This window comes from Equus asinus, chromosome 22, assembly GCF_041296235.1.
Source record: "Equus asinus isolate D_3611 breed Donkey chromosome 22, EquAss-T2T_v2, whole genome shotgun sequence".
Taxonomy (NCBI): Eukaryota; Metazoa; Chordata; class Mammalia; order Perissodactyla; family Equidae; genus Equus; species Equus asinus.
Window position 1 is genome coordinate 55,059,706 of NC_091811.1, and position 19,236 is coordinate 55,078,941.

At 50.6% G+C, this 19,236-nt stretch overlaps 1 protein-coding gene across 1 annotated transcript; it reads left to right on the top strand.

Moving 5' to 3' along the window:
* Positions 1 to 9,964: 9,964 nt before the first annotated feature.
* On the top strand, positions 9,965 to 18,155 carry HOXC13 (homeobox C13). Its single transcript, XM_014836324.3, has 2 exons — positions 9,965 to 10,820; positions 16,560 to 18,155. The coding sequence occupies exons 1-2, from the start codon at positions 10,076 to 10,078 to the stop codon at positions 16,814 to 16,816; spliced, it is 1,002 nt and encodes a 333-aa protein (XP_014691810.3). The 5' UTR covers positions 9,965 to 10,075; the 3' UTR covers positions 16,817 to 18,155.
* The last annotated feature ends 1,081 nt before the right edge of the window (positions 18,156 to 19,236 follow it).

Genomic DNA, 19,236 nt, shown 5'->3' on the forward strand with positions numbered 1-19,236 from the left:
GGGACTTCATTCTCCAGGTCCGCTATGTGGGGCGGGTCACAGCGCGAGGTTCTCCACGGGAGTCGGGGCGCAATATTCCAACGTTCTAACAAACATCACAGCGAAATCGTCGGAAAATTCGGACTCTTCCTCTCACTCACGTTTTGATTATTTGAGTAATTCAGGAAAAGGAGAATTCTGATTGCTTGTGGAGACTCATCGTCACCGGAGGAAAAAAAAAGAAAAAAAAGAAAAAGAAACTCTAATAGAGACGCGTGCAGTGTGATCTGCGGTGGTGGTACGGGTCCTCTGAGCGTTTTTCCTGGAGTAAAAGGACAGATTCTGCCTTTCTGTGGCATTAGTCATGGAAGGATACTGCTTCTGCTGTGATAAAAGGCATAGAGCTGGATAAAGTTATCAAAATGCATGTAGAGAGAGAGAGAGAGAAAGACAGAGACAGAGAGAGAGAGGGAAACATGGATTTTCTACTTAAGTCGATGGAAAACATATTTCCTGGTGAGCATAATACCTGGGATACAATTTTGCTCCAGGTGATTGAAGCCGGATGGGACCAGTCTCCTCCACATAATCCTCAGGCTGAGTATGCACTTGCAGAGTGAATTTGAGGTGTCACCCCACTCGACTTGAACCAGCAGATTCAGATGTATATTCCAAGCTGGATAGAGCATCCCAGAAATCCCTGCCAGTTGAGAACCTAAAGGGTGAGCCAAGAGACCAGCCTGGACACCAAGGGGTATCTCTGGACCTAGCAAGGAGCACTTCTCTAAGGGCTGCACCCAGAGGGCCAGAACCCCAAGGCCAAGTGAGCAGTCATCCTGGGGGGAGAAGTGTTGGGAATGGGCTTGCTTCTTTCTGGGATAAATTACACTTGGGAAACTTTTTTTCAGGGTTGGGGCTAAGCTGTGAAAGGCAGCCAGCCCCCTGTTCTTACTGGCAATGTTTGGAAAGAGAAATTCACCACCGTTTTTGATCCTGTCCCTACTATTTAAAGTATGAAGTATTCTAAAGAAAAGATGTAGTATAGGAAGTTTGTAGACCCACAGTGCACCAGGTTCAGAAGTACATTGGAAATGTGTTCAAGTGTATGAGGAATCCTGTCATCACGGATTTCTACACAAAACATGATGCAGCTGCTTCATATGTATTATATGCAGCAAATGACAGCAAATATACAGACGCACAGAAATTAATACTGAGAGTCCTAACATCTGAATAATTTGCCTTCCTCCCTTACCCTGATGCCAGCTAAAATTTACCGGGTTTTGCAGAAGTCTGTTCTCAAGGCTTCTCCGCATCTGGCCTCCAGCCCTTCCTGCCCACCCACCCCCCCCAACTTCTCTTTTCTTTTCTTTTTTCTTTTTTCTTTTTTTTAGCCAGGGATTCTCTCAGCCTTTTTTGAGAAATCTTTGTAGGTGTATGATTTTCTTTCCCAAGACTGGGCATAAGGAATAGAAAATAGGGATTTTTTTTTTCTTTCCCCATTTGGGAGATGCCCTTTCCACAGGAACAGGCAGACAGACAGAGAAAAGGAAGGGGAAGCAGGCTGATTCGGTGGTTGCCAGCAGAATCTGCAGTCAGGGTGTGTCCCTGTAGATAAGCACAGGGACCTAACTCTCCAAACCCCACTGCGGTTCACACACGGTGCCAGGAATGCGCAGGCACTTGAGTAAGCCGGCGCCTCGCCCGCACACCCAGAGCTCTCAGGAATCTCGTTAGAGTCTGCTCGACCCCACAAATAAATGTGTCCACCAGTGTGTTCAGCTATAGGTGGCCATAGAATGCATGCAAGTGCGTCAGTCAGGACCACGGGTGTGACTGTGCCTGGCTGCCTGGCTCCCTCGATCAGCTCTGGCGCCGCGGGGAGTGGAGCGGGCGCTTCCCAATACGGGCGTTCATCCCGCGGTCCGGTTCTCCCCTGTCGGTCGTTTACTGTCCTGGGTGGAAGCGGCTTTCGTCCAGCTTAAGCTTGATCGGAGCTAGTGAAATCAAACACTAAGTAATTAGTACACGTAAAAAACAAACAAACAAAAATAGCCTATTAAAATAAACGAATTCTCAAAGTCTTGGGAGAAACCCAAAGAGAAAAGAGAAAGGAATTAGATGCTGTCGCCCCGTTCCTAGCGGAGCCAGGTGGCGGTGACTGCCCTGGCTGAGGGGACTCGCCATCCAGGCTCCAGAAGAGACCCGAATCTCCTAAAATCCGTGCAGAGAAAAAAAACTGTGCTGAAAAGCAGTGCCAAAGCCAGGATTCTGCCAAGTTTGGTGAGAGGCTAACTTGGTTTCCGGGAGGCGCATAATTCCGCTAAGTGATGGCGGGGGCCAAATGGATCTGAGAATTACATTCTGCAGTGTTGCTCTGGGATGTCCGAAGACCTAGTGTCTTTGTTCTCTCTTAAAAATAAAACTATAAAAAGCATTTCTGCCTTCAATATGCCTGAATGCCATTTCCACTTAAAATCTAACTGCATCAGAGAAAACAGTAGTGGAGGTGGATTAACAAGCATAATTAATAAACATATCTGTACAAACATATACATAAACATGTATCTTTACCCATGAAACTGTAAGTCCGCTAACCCTCCCCCCATACACACCCACATCTCAGCATGAGCAGAAAGACGATTAAAGGCTTTAAAATTTTAAATTAAACATGACTGTGTTGTCATATTCAAGGGAAATATTTTTTTTTAATTTTTACAAAGATTACCTAATTATATGGATATGGGTATCTGAGGGCACATATCTTATGTTAAAATTTATCTAAAGTTCCCTTAACACCTAAAAAAACATATATTATATACTTATTTGTCTAAAGATGATAGGTCTATAATAGATGAGAGAGAAATAAATCTGTATTACTTCTTTGGAAGGAAGTTCACTAATAAGCCAAGCACTGGAAAGAGAATTATAAGCGCTTTAAATCACAAATGCAGGTTCTAGCAGAAAAGGATTTTCCTAAGGCCTCAGAGGAAAAGAGGAATTGCACAAAGTGCCCCCCCAACAATGCCTTAAGAATAACATCTCTGTAGTACTTGAGGATGGTCTTTTCTCCCATCCACTTGCCAAAGGAGAGAAGGCTGCCTCTAGAGAGAGCTGGAGTTGGTGGATTCACCAGGTCTTCTTCAAGCTTACATTTCAACAATGTTTCCTTTCACCCCTACCCCATCAGCCTGCCCCAATCAGCACTGCTGTCACAACCGACTTGAAAATATCTCCATGCTATACAAGCACAATGCACACCCATCACAACACACGTTCTCCAGCATATGCACTATCCAGTTGTGTCCAAAAACCAAGACTCAACAATCATGCCACCTAGAAATGCTGAAGGCCATGGAGAGTGAGGATCCTGGGGTGATATCTATGCCTTGAAAGCTATCTCAGTTAAATTTTCTGTGACTATGCAAGTGAGTGCGGTAATCTTTGGGGAGAGAGAAAATGACTTTCTAGTACTTTAGATTTCATCAACTTTGCTGCATACACAAAGCAATGTCACAGCTAAGAGAAAAAAGTATGTCTAAATACTCCCGAGAGGAGGTGAAATTTGGTGAGAGGGAGGAGGCAGTGAAGAAAGGAAAGTCTAACAGTCCCTTCCCCAAGAATATCGTAGGAATAGTTTCCTTCCAGTCACTACAACTGCACCAAATTAAACCTTTTAAGAGATATTGAATTAATCACCACCAGCTGGAATCCTGTCCCAAGTCCCCAGACACACAAGCTCCCTCCTGCCTTTTTGCTCCTTAGATCTCAAGCAAGGTTGGCCATTTAAGCAAAGAGAGATTTCTTTTTCCTTCTTTATTTGGGTCTTCCGTTTTCATTTCCCTCTTTTTGGAGATGAAGAAATTAAATTTTCTTTCTTTTGATAAGGCATCTTCTGAAGGCCCTTTAATTTCTTGTGTTCTGCTCAATGATTTTCAAATTAGAATGATTAGAGTATATTTTCTGCTGTGACTTCTGAGAGTGTCTGCTGATGGGGAGAACTAGGCTGTGATCCATTTAGAGTGTAAGTTTCCCTCTTCCCCATGATGAAATATGCATACTTCCTCCACCATCAGCCTCTTAGGACCCCACCAAACTCCAGTTCCCAGCATCATGGTGGCATTAAGGGGTCTTTCACCTAGTTAGAGATGAAACGTCCAGTCCTTCAGCTATGAACAGTCCACTTTGACCCAGAAAAATGCAATGTTAGAGTCCACACCCCGCCTTGCCCTGAGGAAAATGTTATTTTCTACATCTTTTTGAAAAGCAACTGCAAATCTTAAAGGGGGGGGGGGCTGATCTCCCTCCTTTCTAGGAAAAGCTTAGATCTAAACTTTAAAAGATGGAGGAAATGATCAAAAGCGATAAATACCTTTTCCAAGCATTCAGTTTGCTGGCTTTCTGACCAAAAGGGGCCTTTGTTAGATCTCTGCGAGGAAGCCAAATCCAGCCCCCAGCGAACCCTCCTCCACCTCTTCCCCAACCCCCCTCAGCTCCCTTGTCTAACTTGAAAATGAACTTGGACTTCCCTCTCAGACAGGCCCTAAAACCAGGAGAGATTTTATTTGTCTGTTTCTGAAGGGCTTCCTAAAAGGGGGAGGTATTTTGGGAGGAGAGGAGGGGGCCAGAGGACCCTCTCCCATAGCAGAGGATGGGGTGGGGCTAGGGGCTCTGAGAGGCAAGAAGGGGGAGGAGATACTTTGCTAATTTCTTAACTCTGTGTTTATTCCCTGAACTTCTTTTGTCAATGGGAGTGAGAGGAAGGCAAGTGACAGGCTGAGATGCTCCTCCAAAAGAAAAGGGAGTGTAAGAGATGAGGATTAGGAAAGGTATGGGGCTGTGGGAGGAGAGGATGAGGAGGGTTGGGACGGGGCTTTGTGTTGAGCTTGGTGGGGCTGGGAGGACAGAGTGGGAAGCCTTGGAAGAAAGAGGCCTGGAGTAGGGACCCTGGAGGCCGCTGGAGGAGGCTTCCTGAGAGTTCCCCACAGAAGAGGCCACCTAGTCTCCCTGCCTAAACCAAGGGCACCACCAGGCAGGGTCTGCAATTGGGGGCAGGCTGGAGGAGGATCCAGGAAAAGACCGGTGATAACACCCTAAACCCAGAGCCCCATGCGTGGAGCCCTTCAGAACCAGAGAGGAAAGCCTGGGGCGGCTCCCCAAACCCTCAGCCAGCACTGCAAATTGGCAGCAGAAGGGAGTGGATATCTCTGATGTCTAAAAGGGGGAAGTGAATTGGGCCTGGCCGATGGCAAGTTTCGGTTTGAGAGTGGAAAACTCTGAAACTAGGAGCAAAGTGATGCCTCAGCCATCTTGGTCCCATCTTTCCTCAAGTTGGGGGCCCAGGGAAGGAGAACAATAAAGGTTGAAGATGCCAGGTTGGCAGCTGCTGTCCAGGAGGTGAGTTCTCAGGCTGAGAGGAGAGGCTCTCCTCTGAGGTCAGGCTGTGGGGGTGGAGAGATTAAGGTAGAGAAGGTTCCAGACGGATCCAGGAGCCTGGGAGGTGGTACTTGAATCTGCATGCTCCTTGGGCTGCCCCCCTGAGCTTCCAGAGCCCAGAGAGGCAGAGGGAAAGAGGAGGGGACTGAGCAGGGCCAGGGAACCCCAGGATCAGCCACTGTTCTTTCCCTCCCCACTATATCACCCTTTGCAACCCACCAGGAATTTCTTCGGAGAGTGTGGGAGGCTCTCCCCATGCAGGCACACTCTCAGGGGAGCCCTCCCATAGGCTCTCCCTGAACCCCAACACCTTCCTGTAAGTGGCGTCTCCATCTCAAACATCCCTTTCTTTCCTGGGTAGCTCAAGTCCTATGTCCTCTGGCCCCCACAAATCTCCTCTTCCACCCTGTATCCCAGATCCGGGACAGGAGACGGCCCCCCAAACTTTATGCCTGCCCACCAAGGCCCCAAGTCAGGGCCAGAATCCAGCCCCCATGGTGGTGAGGCTCTTTGTTCTCCTGCAGCCTCAACACACCCCCTCCCTTTTTTAAACTGGAATTTCTCCCATAAAAAAAGGAGGCTGGAGCTTCAGAGCTTCAAGCTCTTTTTTTTCTGGACAACAAGGGGTAAAGGGGGGGTGGGGATCCACGAATGCTTAATTTCCAGAAAAGGCAATCTGGGCATCAAATAAGGGCAATCACATTTCTGTCATCCTTGTCCCTAGTCTGGCATTGAAGCTACCCCCAGCCCTCAAGTGTGTGCATCAGGCTCTCACCCTCCTGCTGCCAAAGGTGCTACCTTACACCTCTGACTCGGTCTTTAACACAGTGGGCCGGGAATTCCATCCCTCAGCTTCAGATGGACACAGACATCTGCCTCTTCGTTTTCCTGGGGGATGTCTAAGGAGAGAGCAGAATGAGCATGTAAAGTAAATGTATACACATGGAGAGAAATAGGCCAGTAGACATCTTTATTTGCATATAGAGGATTTACGCAGAGGGCTGGGTATCTTCATGAACACGTTCGTGTTGAGTCCACCAGGGCATCTGCTGGAACAGTGCATGGAACCTGCACACAGTCCCAAATCCACAGGTTAGGCATGCATACGTACACCACACACACACACACATACACTCACACTTTCAGTGAGAAGGCACACTGAAAATCTCCTTTATATGTTGGAGCCTTTGAAAAGCAGGATTTCGCAGTTGAACTTAGCCTGGAACTCAGTCCGTAGAGGAAGCTGAAGGCAGAGTGGCTCTGGGAGTCTCGCCATTACAACCGTCCCTTTGAAAACAGAGTCCCAAGCGGAGCCCTGGCTTCCGACCGGGCTGAGGGGCCATTTTCCATTTTCCTTTGGTATAATGAAGTGCTCCGTCTTTTTCCCCACATCAGCGGCACAGCTAGAGACCGAGGAGCCATAGTCCTTTTTCATTTCTCTTGATTTTCTCTAAACTTCATCCGTAGTCAAGCCCCATCGCCCCATCAGCGAAGCCCGGTGGGGCGAGGTGTGGCCGTGTGGCGGGGAGGGAGCGCGAAGCCGAGGGTTTCAGCGCCTGGTTTTCTGGGGCGGCATCACCTCGGAGATGTAATTACCACGTTTCCAGTGGCGCGTATTCTCCTGGAGTGTTTAATTTGGTTTTATTTGTCTCAGTGAGAACCACATTTTTTTCGGGGGAGGAGGGAGAAGCGACCCCAGGCTTAAAGTTAATTAACCGACAAGGCTTTACTTTCCGCCTCCTGCCCGCAGGCTCTTGCTTGGCCGCCTCCCTCCCTGCTCCGGGCGCGCCCCAGTCGGAAAGCCAGCAGTTTCAGGCGAGGCAGGTCTTGGGGAAGCCAGCGAAAGAGTGGGGAATCGTCAGAGGATGTCCAGCCGCTTTTAACGCCCTTAGCCCTGAACTTCCCCCTCCAGCCTTCTCACTTCTGGAGTCTCTTGGGGGGGCCTACATCTTCTTCGGCTGGTCTTAACGAAGGGGACTTTGGTTTCCTCTCGTCGCTAAATTTTGGCCGCAGAATGCCCCCAGTAAACAGAATTGTAAAATTGCCTGGTTAATTAAATCTATATCTCATTGCATTAGGAAAAGTTATTGTCCTTATATGAACCTGGAAAAGAACATACTATTAATTTTATTTATTGCTGGGCTGCCTTGCACCCAGATCCTTCCCGACGTTCCGCCCCCTCCTCCCAAAAGCTGGAGGACGTGTCTTTGGGTTCTGGCCCGCGGAAAACGCGTCCGGCGTGGGGCTAGAGTGTTCCTGGACCCGGAAAGGAGCCCCAGGAACGGCGTGGGCGTTTCAGGTCCTTTGTTTTTCCTACCGGCCCCACGGAGCCGGATGCACTCCGCCCGGGGTTCGCCACGCGGACCCCACGTCACAGGAGGGCAAGCCGGGGCCTTCGCGCCGTGTCTACACCTGTGGCTGGAAAACGGCAGGCCTCTCCACCCACCTTCCCTCACCAGCCAGGCTACAGGCAGACGTGGGGGCCAAGGTCACACGACCCCAGTCTAGACTGGCCAGGCCGTGTTTACTCTCCTCTTTTTACCTTGACCTTGGACTCCGGAAGCAGGGAAGCCAGTTTCCCAGCCAAGAGCTGGCTGCCAGCAAGACCCCACCTTCCCCTCCGCTCATCTGTCCACCCTCCACCGTTCCCCTCAACACACACTCCAGCTAGCCTGCTTACGTTTCAAACATTTCTGTTGTATTTTGCGTCCTACTGCCAGGCCAGCCTGAAGTTTGCTTTACCCCAACTCTGAGGTGACTCTTCCGGATGCAGACCACACGGATAAAGAGTATGTTTCTTATCCTAATTTACCGACGCCAGGGCGCTCTCCATCGTCAAACGCCACCTCCCCACTACAGGGAAAAAGTACCGGCTGGTGGACCAGAGCCCAGTACAGACCTGGCCGTTTGCTCTCGTGTTCGAGGGGTCCAGTGGGTCCGGCTTAGCCCGAGGCTACTGCGTGGCCATGGCCTGTGCGCTGCCTGGACAGAAGCACCCAGCATTTAAAATCTGTGACAGAGGCAGGGAAGAGGGACACGCTGCAGCCCCTCGCCCCTCTTCTTTCTCTCTCTTTATTACCTCTTCTCCTCAGGGAGGCCCTGTGCTGAAAGGGAACTTGGCTCAATTCCGCGGAGATGCGCCCTGGAAAGGGATAACTCTACTGAGGTGCCAAATCCGACATAGGAAGCCCCACAAGTAGGGAGATTGGGAGGGAGGAAGAGGGGGCCTTTTTGAAAAAGTTGATGTTAATTTTTTCTTGGAAATATGGGGCAATTTTGAAGCATGAAAATACTCCACACTAAAAGGGACTGACTCCAAGAAAGCCGCGCGAACGAAAACTGGGGTTGTCCTGATAGATACTGCTAGATCCTGCCCCGGCTCTGCCGGCCCCTCGGACCTCATCAGGCTCAGCCCAGGCAGCCAAGGGCGGAGGCGGGCCTCGCCGCGGGGTGAGGTCGCGCCTGCTGGGATCTCCTAGAGCCGTGCCTGGGACAGAGCTCTCCAAAGGGGCAGCGCCACCGACTCTCCCTCTTTCCACGTTCCCTTTTGTACACGGATCTGAGACCGCGTACTCTTGTTCGCGTCTAGGGCTTTTTATCTTTCCTGGACCGAATCCTCTCCCCCTTTTCTTTGAAAAATCTCGCTGCAAGGCTTATTTCTATTGTATATTGAAGTACCAGCCTACTCTATTGCCCGTATCTCCCTGCTTGTATTCTTCTCCATTTTTCACTGAGCACATCCCCTTCTGTGTGATGGTGTGTTTGTTGGGGCTATCACATCCTCCCAGCTCTCTCTGTTTCGCTGGAGGAAGACCTGCGGGGGCGAGGAGCCCAGAGGGTCCCTCTTAGACAACTGGGGCTTTGGGGAGAGTGAAAAGTCTGAAATGGAAACACAATCTCAGGCATCAAAGTCTCTCTCGCTGCGGGGCGTCGGGTTTTCAGCGGTGAGCTCCAGGAGAGTCTGCCAGGGCCAGAGCCACGCTCCCCACGCTCTGCCGCGCGCTTCCGCTTGCTATCCAGTTTCTTTATTTATCAAGACGAAAACGTTTTCTCCCCCACCCTTTGCTGCAAGCCCCAATCCAGTCACAGAGATTGTTTTGGGGTACTGATCTGTCTCCCCCATACACATCCTAAGCCTAGGGGTAGGCGCCCAGGAACTGTCTTGGTCTCTCCAGACCCCTTTGCGTCGGCGAAATTCAGCCACCCCCTCCCCAGTCTCCCCCTGCCCCTCCCCGGGCCCGCCAGGGGGCGTTGCCCTGTCCCTTTAAATCTCCCAGCTCCCTCCTCATTGCCCCTCCTGAGAGCCAATCAGCAGAGACCTCTTCCCTTTCGCCCCGCCCCACCTTGAGGGGTGGGAACACCCGAGACCTGGCCTGGGCATCACGTGCGGGCGGGCGGTGTCACGTGGGCGCCAGAGGGGTGCCGTGGGGAGGAGGGCGGGAGCTGGCGGATTTCTTAATGAAGTGTCCCGCATGCGTAGAGGGGAGATGGGGAGGGAGGTGGAAGAATCAGGAGGAGAAGGGGAGGGGAGCGATGAGGAGGGGAGGAGTGAGGAGGGGAGGAGTGAGGAGGGATGGGGAGGGGAGAAGGGATCGAGGTGTCTCCCTAGCTCGCTGCCTGTGGCAAGTGGAGTTTTTAAAAAGCTCCAGCAGATCATGTCATGACGACTTCGCTGCTCCTGCATCCGCGCTGGCCGGAGAGCCTTATGTACGTCTATGAGGACAGCGCGGCGGAGAGCGGCAGCGGCGGCGGCGGCGGCGGCGGCGGCGGGGGAGGCGGCGGCGCGGGCGCAGCTGGGGGCGGCTGCAGCGGAGCGAGCCCCGGCAAAGCCCAGAGCATGGACGGGCTGGGCAGCAGCTGCCCGGCCAGCCACTGCCGCGACCTGCTTCCGCACCCCGTGCTGGGCCGCCCGCCGGCTCCCCTGGGCGCCCCTCAAGGCTCCGTCTACACGGACATCCCAACCCCGGAGGCAGCACGCCAGTGCGCCCCGCCGCCGGCTCCCCCCACCTCGTCCAGCGCCACCCTGGGCTATGGCTATCCGTTCGGTGGCAGCTATTACGGCTGCCGCCTGTCGCACAACGTGAACCTGCAGCAAAAGCCTTGCGCCTACCACCCCGGCGATAAGTACCCGGAGCCGTCTGGCGCCCTGCCGGGTGACGACCTGTCTTCCAGGGCCAAGGAGTTTGCCTTCTATCCCAGCTTCGCCAGCTCCTACCAGGCGATGCCCGGCTACCTGGACGTGTCGGTGGTGCCTGGGATCAGCGGGCACCCAGAGCCGCGTCACGACGCGCTCATCCCCGTCGAAGGCTACCAGCACTGGGCTCTCTCCAACGGCTGGGACAGTCAGGTGTACTGCTCCAAGGAGCAGTCGCAGTCCGCCCACCTCTGGAAGTCTCCCTTTCCAGGTAAGGAAGAGACCGAGCGCCGCCGCCGCCGCCGCCGCCGCCGCCGGGGACCCCTCCCCGCCCTGCCTGCCCCGGGGCTCCGCGCCCCAGCCACCCCCGCCGTCTGGCCCCGGCGCGCCGGCTCTGCTGGGCTGCCGATGGAGCCGGCCGGGCGAGCTGCGCTGAGGAATGCGCCGGGGAAGAAATCTGCTCCGACACGTTCCCCGGAGCTGCCGGCCGAAAATGAAGCAATCACAGGCGCCCGAACGCCGGGGGCCGCCGGCTTGGAGCTCGCCTCCTCCTCCTCCAGCGGCTCCAATGTCCCGCGCGGCGCTTGGCCCCCCGAAGCCCGCTTCCGGCCAGGAGTGGGGGTGGGGTGGGCCTCGGGTGCCTTGGAATCCACAACCACCAGGACGAAACCCTCAACCCACAGAATAACTAGAGGGAAAAATAAGAACCCCTAAACATTTTCTTTGCCTGGATTTCCAAAGTTGAGTCACTAAACAGTTTTTTTAAAAAAATAGAGATCTAATTTGGCGGCGTCTACAGAAATGTAGGATGTTTCTTTCCTTGGTTTATTTTAAAAATTCGGCGACAAATTTCCTGATTATTAGAACTAAAGTCTCTCCAGAGGGTGTGGAAGGAAGGGAGTTTGCACCCCTCTCCTGGGATATAAAATTGTCTTTGCCTCTGGTATACTGAGCTCAAAGACTAAGGATGTTTCCACTGCCAAATTCCCCAAATGTGTGTGTGTGTGTGGGGGGGGGCAATTATCTGTGCCTGACACAGAAAAAGGGGAGTGAGGGTGAGAGGCAAGGGGAGGAAGACCTGTTCTGGAGGGATCTGGGGTCCAGGCCCAGGCTGGGGACCCCTTGGTGTGATCCGGCTGTGTATGGGGGCGGAATTCACTGATTCCTGCTCCCTCTCCAGTTGAGGCTATCTTTGAACAGGAGGGGACCCTGCAACCTGCCACTCTCCAGGGTGGGGGAAGACCAGCCCCTGGTTTCTCAAAACCCCACCAGAAGCTTTGGATTCATCACTGTGCTGAGAAATCAGGATTCTGGGTCTAGCGAATGTGGAGCTTGAGTCTGCTCTGACTGAAAGCACAGCTCAGTGGGAGAGGGCTGACTGGCTCCCTTCTGTTGCCTACAGGGATCCTGGGGGGCCCAGAGCAGCCATAGATGTCTCCCTATACTGCCCAGAGGGTCCCCGAGCTCTACATGAGGGCCCAAGGACGTGTTCATTGGGAAGTACAGGCCTGAAGACCTCCTAAGGATGGGCCTGAAATTCCTCTGCATCCGGGATTGGGACAAGGGAGGATGGAGAAAAATCACTGAATGATGTTAGAAGGTGTAGCAAATACCATTCTTGTGATCATTCTGAGATTACTTCCTATAACACAACTGAATACCAGGGTGGGATCCACACTAGGCACCCCATTTCTGACTGACGGAAGACTTAAGGATGATAGAATTTTAGTGCTTGGCATCATGCATTACCTATTCTTCTGGCTTTCATATTTTTATATAATATTATTTCTCTTATTAACTAACTAATATGAAACATATAATACTACATTTCTAGAAGATAGGCAATTCACATGTAGGTATACAATAATGTACTGTAGAGAGATGGCCCTTTGATTCTCGATCTCAGCCAAATGGAAAGCTCCTTAGGAGATGTGGGACCAGCAGGAATTCCGGGAGCAGAGGGAGCCTGATAGGCCATGCCAAGGGGCCGAAGAGCAGGGGGGCAGATGCTCACCAGGCCCACTGTGGGCAAGGGCACAGGTCTAGAGCAATGGGCAACGGTTTTAGTGTGAAAAAAGGAAGACAGGGAGCTACTCTGGCATCGGTGTGGATGCATGTGGAGTAGGTGGGGGGGAGAGATTGGCTGGCGAGAAGCTCAGCAAGATCTTTGAGCAAAATAAACATCTTAAAGATTTCCAGAAAAAAACTAGCTAAAAATAAACACTTTTTGATCATAGCCTCCTAGAGAAAAATACCTTTGAAATAAAAAAAAGTACAGTCCAACAGAGATTTAATACATTTGCAAATTACAGCATGGAAATGGATATAAATCCAGTGTATCTCAGCAGCTATGTGCTCACACACTCCTGGCGTGGAAATAGAATCGGGCTGCTCTATCTCAGTGAGTGCAGAGGTCCAGGCAAAAGGCAGAAGAAATTATCTTCAGACAGCCTTCATCTTTCTACCCACACTGAGATCTTTTAGAAGCAGTGAGATTTCCAGATAACTCTGTCTATGCAATTGTGGTTTGTTCAGCAGCATCTAGGCATAAACACCACTGTCTCTCTTCAGTGCCTCTGGCTCTGAGAAACCTCATCTGTGGTAGTCTGGGCTGGTGTGAGAGATGGAGGCAGTTGTTCAGAAAGATCCAGATAATTAGGACCAAGGTGTGTTGTGGCTTCTTCCTTCCCCTAATTATACAGACCCTTGGTTTGTTGCTCTGTTTTGTTTTTTTTTTCTTCCTATGGTGAATGTAGACACATTTTTTTTTGACAGAGAGAGGCAGAAATTCCAAGAGAGAATCAGAGAGACCGTAGAGGGGTGTAGAGACAGGGAGAGACAGAGAGAAACAGAGATAGACAGACAGAGACAGATAGGATTGGAGGAAAGAGCAATAGAGAGAAAGAAATAGTAGATTCTTTGGGCCAAACTGGAATTCCCTAGTAACAAGCCTTTGGATTGTTTTCGAGAAGAGCAACTAGAATTTCTAGCTGGCTGAGGTCCTCTTCAGGGCCCAGCGCCTTGTTGTGGCAGTAGGTGGTCAAGAGCAAGTGGGTAGTAGGAACCTGTACACAGAACCCCAGGAGAAAGCTATGGTGGAGCATTCATCTGACGTGTATCCGCTCCTCAAAGGTGTCTACTAGGTTCCCAGGTATGAAGTGGTTTTTGTGTGTGTGCACGCCGGTGTGTGTGTGCGTGTGTGGGAGGGAAATTAGGGAAGGGCTGACTGTAAAATTAATAGCCAAGTCCCTTACTTATTTTAAGGGGTATAGACACAACTCATGGTCTATGCTTCCAGATGTTTCCACATCAGTAGATCCCACTTCCTTTCCAGACGAGACAGCAGACAATGAAAGGGATCTTCTTTAAAAAGGCGAGACTAAAGGCATTTCCTCAGGAGGCTGAAGCAACCAACAGTTTGGTCTGATCCATGAAAAACTTGGCCAAATCAATCCGTGGCATCCTATAGAGAAAAATTACCAGTTTAGACCAGTTATCTTTTTTTTAAACCAATTTTTTAGGGTTGTGTTGATTAAACCTCATTGGAAATTTAGACTTGGGGTCTAGGGGACACAAACTTGGGTAGATGATTGTGAGCATTTCCAGAAAATGAGGTAAAAAATCAGGGACAATTGTCTGGTTGATTCAGGAACCAAAACCTAATTTTATCGCATCCTACTCTCCAGGAGAAAGGAGAGATTTTAAAGCTGGATTGTACCAGGTGGCCTATTTCCATTTTAGAACTTACTGTGTCTTTATGTTGAGTCAGAAAATCTAGGTTTAAAATGTGGCTGTGTTGCTTAAGTTATTTTACCCATTCTGAGCCTCCGATTCCTCGTCTTGTGAAGTCAGTTTACTAAAATAAGCCTGAAAAAATGTTCTGAGCATTAAAAAAAAAAAAGTCTCACAGTATCCAAAAAACCCCCTCTCTGTTTCACTCTTGTGCCAGAATCATCAATTTCCCAAATCCTAGTTAAATCTTTTTTTTTTTTAACAAGATTTTATTTTTCCTTTTTCTCCCAAGGCCCCCCCGTACATAGCTGTGTATTTTTAGTTGTGAGTCCCTCCAGCTGTGGCATGTGGGACGCCGCCCCAGCGTGGCCTGATGAGCGGTGTCATGTCCGCGTCCAGGATTCGAACTGGTGAAACCCTGGGCCACCGAAGCGGAGCACGCGAACTTAACCATTCAGCCATGGGGCCGGCCCCCCTAGTTACATCTTTAAGAATAAAACAAATTCGAGAACTGAAAGATTAAAAAAAAATTATCTTGTACAAACAAATCCTTTTTAACCTAAAGGATCTGCTATGTAAAGTGAAGTTGTTTTGTTTTTCAGATTTTTAAAAACCTTGGCCTACTCCTACATAGGCAGAGAAAAGTGACAAATGCAACAATTTTGCCGAGAAATTGTCCTCATGAAGACAGCCAAACCAAGCTTTTGGAATCCTGTCTCTCCCATGTTGCTCCCGAACACATTATTTCCCTCCGCACTTGGTTGTGCCCATGTCTCCCCACCCTGTGTGGGCAAGGGACCCTGGGAGAGAGCAGACTCATGGGGATGGGTGTATGGAAGGTTTTATGATGGTGGCATGAGAACAAGCATTTCAGGACAAGCTTTGTGTCTTCATTCCTCACTGTGTCTACACTTCCAAAGGACAGTAAGCGCGAACAGGAAACCCCAAATATTCAGTCCTCCTCATTGGCTTCTGCCTGAAAAAGTCGAGCAGTTACATTTAAAAAATTGAGAGATGAATCATTATTCAGATGATCTTCCCTGTCCCCCACTCCCACTTGAAAGCATTGCAATGAGCTTTTTATTGACAGAGGTGAGGATGGAGTAGAAAGGGGGACATAAGTGAAATATATTGTTTTTAGTTCCTGTGACATTCTCAGAGTGTAAAGAAATGGAACTAGTGGTGGTGGGGATGACAAGGTATTTTAAGGGTTTAGGATTAGGGTTCCTGCATGGAATGGGGACAGTTTCCTTCAGCCTTGGAGGAATGGAGAGGAGAGGATCCTGGAGCAGAATTTGCTCTGTTTTGGTGAGTGAACATTTGTGGGAGCCAGGGGTGGGTATCGAGTTCTTTTTATAGAAGGCTTATGTGTACAGCTGGTTTTAACCCAGGAAGGGCTCTTCTGGTGACTTCTCTCGGCAGACCCTGGGGCACGGACCCTCTACTTCCAGGGACCAATTGTCTGTATCTCAGGGCCAGGACCTCCCATCTTGGATGTAGTTAAGCGGCTCACAACATCGGACTCCTAGAGTGATTGGCTCCCAAGCAGGCTGGCTTCACCTGGACCCTTTTCTTCTTTCTGTTGGTGCATGCCTCAGATTCCTAGTGCAGAGCGGGTCACCAAAGGCATGAAGCCCCACTTGGTGGTCTGCACCCACCAAAGCTGTCTCCCTGCCTGCCATCCCCTCCCTCAAACATACAACAGAACAGCTTCCTCTGATAATGGGGACAAAGTAAAGCTGATGGTTGCCCAAATGATCCAGCGGCAGGAAGGAGGGATTTTCCCCGAATGCCTGCAATCCTGCAGGCCCACAGACCAGAGTGAAATTTGGAGGGACCCTTCTAAGGGTACAAGAATTCTAATAACGAGTGCTGGGCAGAGCCGTATGGGAGCCTGCGCAAAAGGAAAAATCAGTAATACTGGTCCCATCGTTCATCTTTATTTAAGTTTTTGATATTTTGTTCATCGTGGCTTTTTTGCACTCATTTTGATTTTTTTTAAGTTGCATTAAAATATTATTTATCTTAATTCCTGAGTTTTGGCGCCCCCCTCCTTCAAAGTCTGCGCCAGAGGCAATACACCATGGCCTCACCTTAGCCGTGGCCTCGTTAATAACAGAGGTGCGAGAGACTTGGGGCCTATCCGGCCCGCCGCCTTTGAGACTCTGCCGGAACCTGGCGCCTCCGCGGCAGCCGCGTAGCCTCGGGCCCGCCAGCCCAGTCCAGGGTCCAGCCACTCGACTCACTTGCTCCCGTCTTGCCTTTTCTCTTCCCCTAGACGTGGTTCCCCTCCAGCCCGAGGTGAGCAGCTACCGGCGCGGGCGCAAGAAACGCGTGCCCTACACCAAGGTGCAGCTGAAGGAGCTAGAGAAGGAGTACGCGGCCAGCAAGTTCATCACCAAAGAGAAGCGCCGGCGCATCTCGGCCACCACGAACCTCTCGGAGCGCCAGGTCACCATCTGGTTCCAGAACCGGCGGGTCAAAGAGAAGAAGGTGGTCAGCAAATCGAAAGCTCCCCATCTCCACTCCACCTGACCGCTTACCCGGCCACCCGCCCCGTCTATTTATGTTGCCGCTTTGTACCATAACCGAACCCACTGAAGGACGCTTCGCCGGTGCAGACGAATATTTAATGTTAACAAGAGAAAGGAACCGCGCAGCCGCCGGGAGGCAGAGAGGATCCGAGAGCGCGCTCTGCCTCCCCTACTCCCCACCGCATCTTCACTCCGGCTCCCATGCAGATGGGACCTACCCGGCCTCAAGGACTTTGGAAATGGGTCCGGGTGGGCTGCGCGGGAGGAAGGCTGCCGGCCTCCACTCCCCCTCGCCGTCACCCCTCACCTTGCCAGGAAGCCGAGTGGCAACGAAGAGCCCAGTCATTCCGACCGAAGCAGGGTTGGGGAACCCCAGATGACCCCATACTTGCCTCTTCCTTTGCCCAGGCAGGTTGACGACCCTCCTGAGGGTGCGGCCTCAGCGCAGGACCTGGCGAGCTCAGACTTTCCTTCCAGTTCCTCCTCCTGTTTCCTTTCCCTCCCGCACTCCTTTGTTAGGCAAAATTTCCCAGTTAAGATTTTCTGTGCATATTTTAAAAGTTGCATTAATATTAATGATAATTATTAGGGATCTGGCATCGTGACTGGAGTACAGACAGCGCAAAGGTCTTCTTTTTTTCCTATCTGTTTCAACAAAAGCTGGAATTGGCCCAGGAGCCATCTACCCCCCACCACTTAACGAAGAAACTAAATTTCTTGGGAGCCGTCTTTGCCCCCACTGCCTCCTCTGTCCTGCTCTCTAAGTCAACATGTGGAAATCCAAGGAGGATGCACTCCCCCCCCCCCCCCCCGTCTGTCTGTCTGTCTCTGTCTCTCTCTCTCTCTCTGTCTGCAGTAAGGTTGGAGATCAGGCCAGGTACAGAAGCAGAACTTTTTTCTAAGAAGACAAACTTCTCTTCAACGGGATGGAGAGTGGGACACCCCCAGAGTCTCTCTCCAGGCGCTTCTCCGTGGCGGCAATAGTGAAGGAGAGAGACCTCAAGCTCTCGCTTTTAGCTTTTACTGAATGTCCAGAGGAAAGCAGTTTTCCTCCAGGAGGCCAACAGAACCGCCCCCAATTAGCCAGCTCATGTAGGTGCTGCCTACCACTTCCTCCGAGGCCCACTTGGTGCTGGGGCAGGTGGGCTCACCTTCTCCCCTCTCACAGGCGCATTACAAAACAGTGTTCTTTTGAAATGTTCATCAGAAATAGGCTTTTTAAAAATGTTGTGTATCTGTATATAGTATTGTGATGTCTGAATGACAATGTACTGAATGCAAAAAGAAAAAATCTCATAAATCTGTTTTTAAAATAAAGTCTTTTTTTTTTTTTTGCCTTGATTTTCTTGTTCAGTTTCCTTCTGATGTCCCTTCTGCCCTCTGGCTCTTCAGGGAAGTCTGATGCCCTGATTCAGCCAGAATAGCCTGGTTGAAGAATATAAATAACGCCCCCAGCTGGGTAGACCCCAAACTAATATTTTGCTCCACTTAAGTTTTTTAAAGTGGTGTTTGGGTTGTTGATACTATCTAGACAAGAGAAAACTCCTTCCCATCCTGATGCCCAAAATAGATGAGTGTATGTTGGGGAGAGAAGGATGTAATCAGTGACTGGAAAGGCCTAGGAGCAGGTGAGTGAGAAAAATACATTGCTGTTCCCTTCAGTTAATATTTGGGGCTCAGATCTGGATCTGAGTGCTCAGAAGGCAGCATTCCGCCTGGGAGCTGGATGTGGTGGTGATATGGTGGTGTGGTGGTGGCAGTGGTGGTGGCAGCAGCAGCAGTGGGGAACTAACCTTAGGCTCCTGGGGCCCTACTGCCCCCAGAGGGTCCCAAGTCTCTCCAGCCAGTTCAGGGCTGGGCCCAGGGAGGGGTCCGCACAGGCTCCCATGCTGGGGAGCAGCTGCAAGCTTACCATCCCAGGCTGTACTCTTTTCTTCTCCATCAACCTACACAGAGAAATTGGGCTGCTGGGGACCGTTGGCCCCAGTTCATGAAGCCAATCCCACTTTCATTCTCCAGCATTCCCGGGAACCCATCTTCCAGGCAAGCAAGAGCCATGTAGACTCTGCCCCTGATTTGTTTTCTCATCGCTTCCGTCTGTGCCTATCTCCCTATCTGGTGGAGTTAATGAGATCGTTAAGTTGTCAGGTTAAGAGACTTTTAAAAAGCAATATAGTCTAAAACAATGTTATCTCCGATAAAATCTTTACTGCAGCAATTTTTATTTATATATAATATTTTTCCTCTCCTGAGACACAGAAAGACTGGAGGCACTAGGTTGGAAATCAGAGCTCTCCAATCTCTCTTTGCCCGATGGCTGAAGTTCTGAAAGTTTTATTTAAATAAATGTTTCTGGGAGTGAAACACACACACACACACACACACACACACACACACAGAGTCTGAGAGACAAAGAGCCTG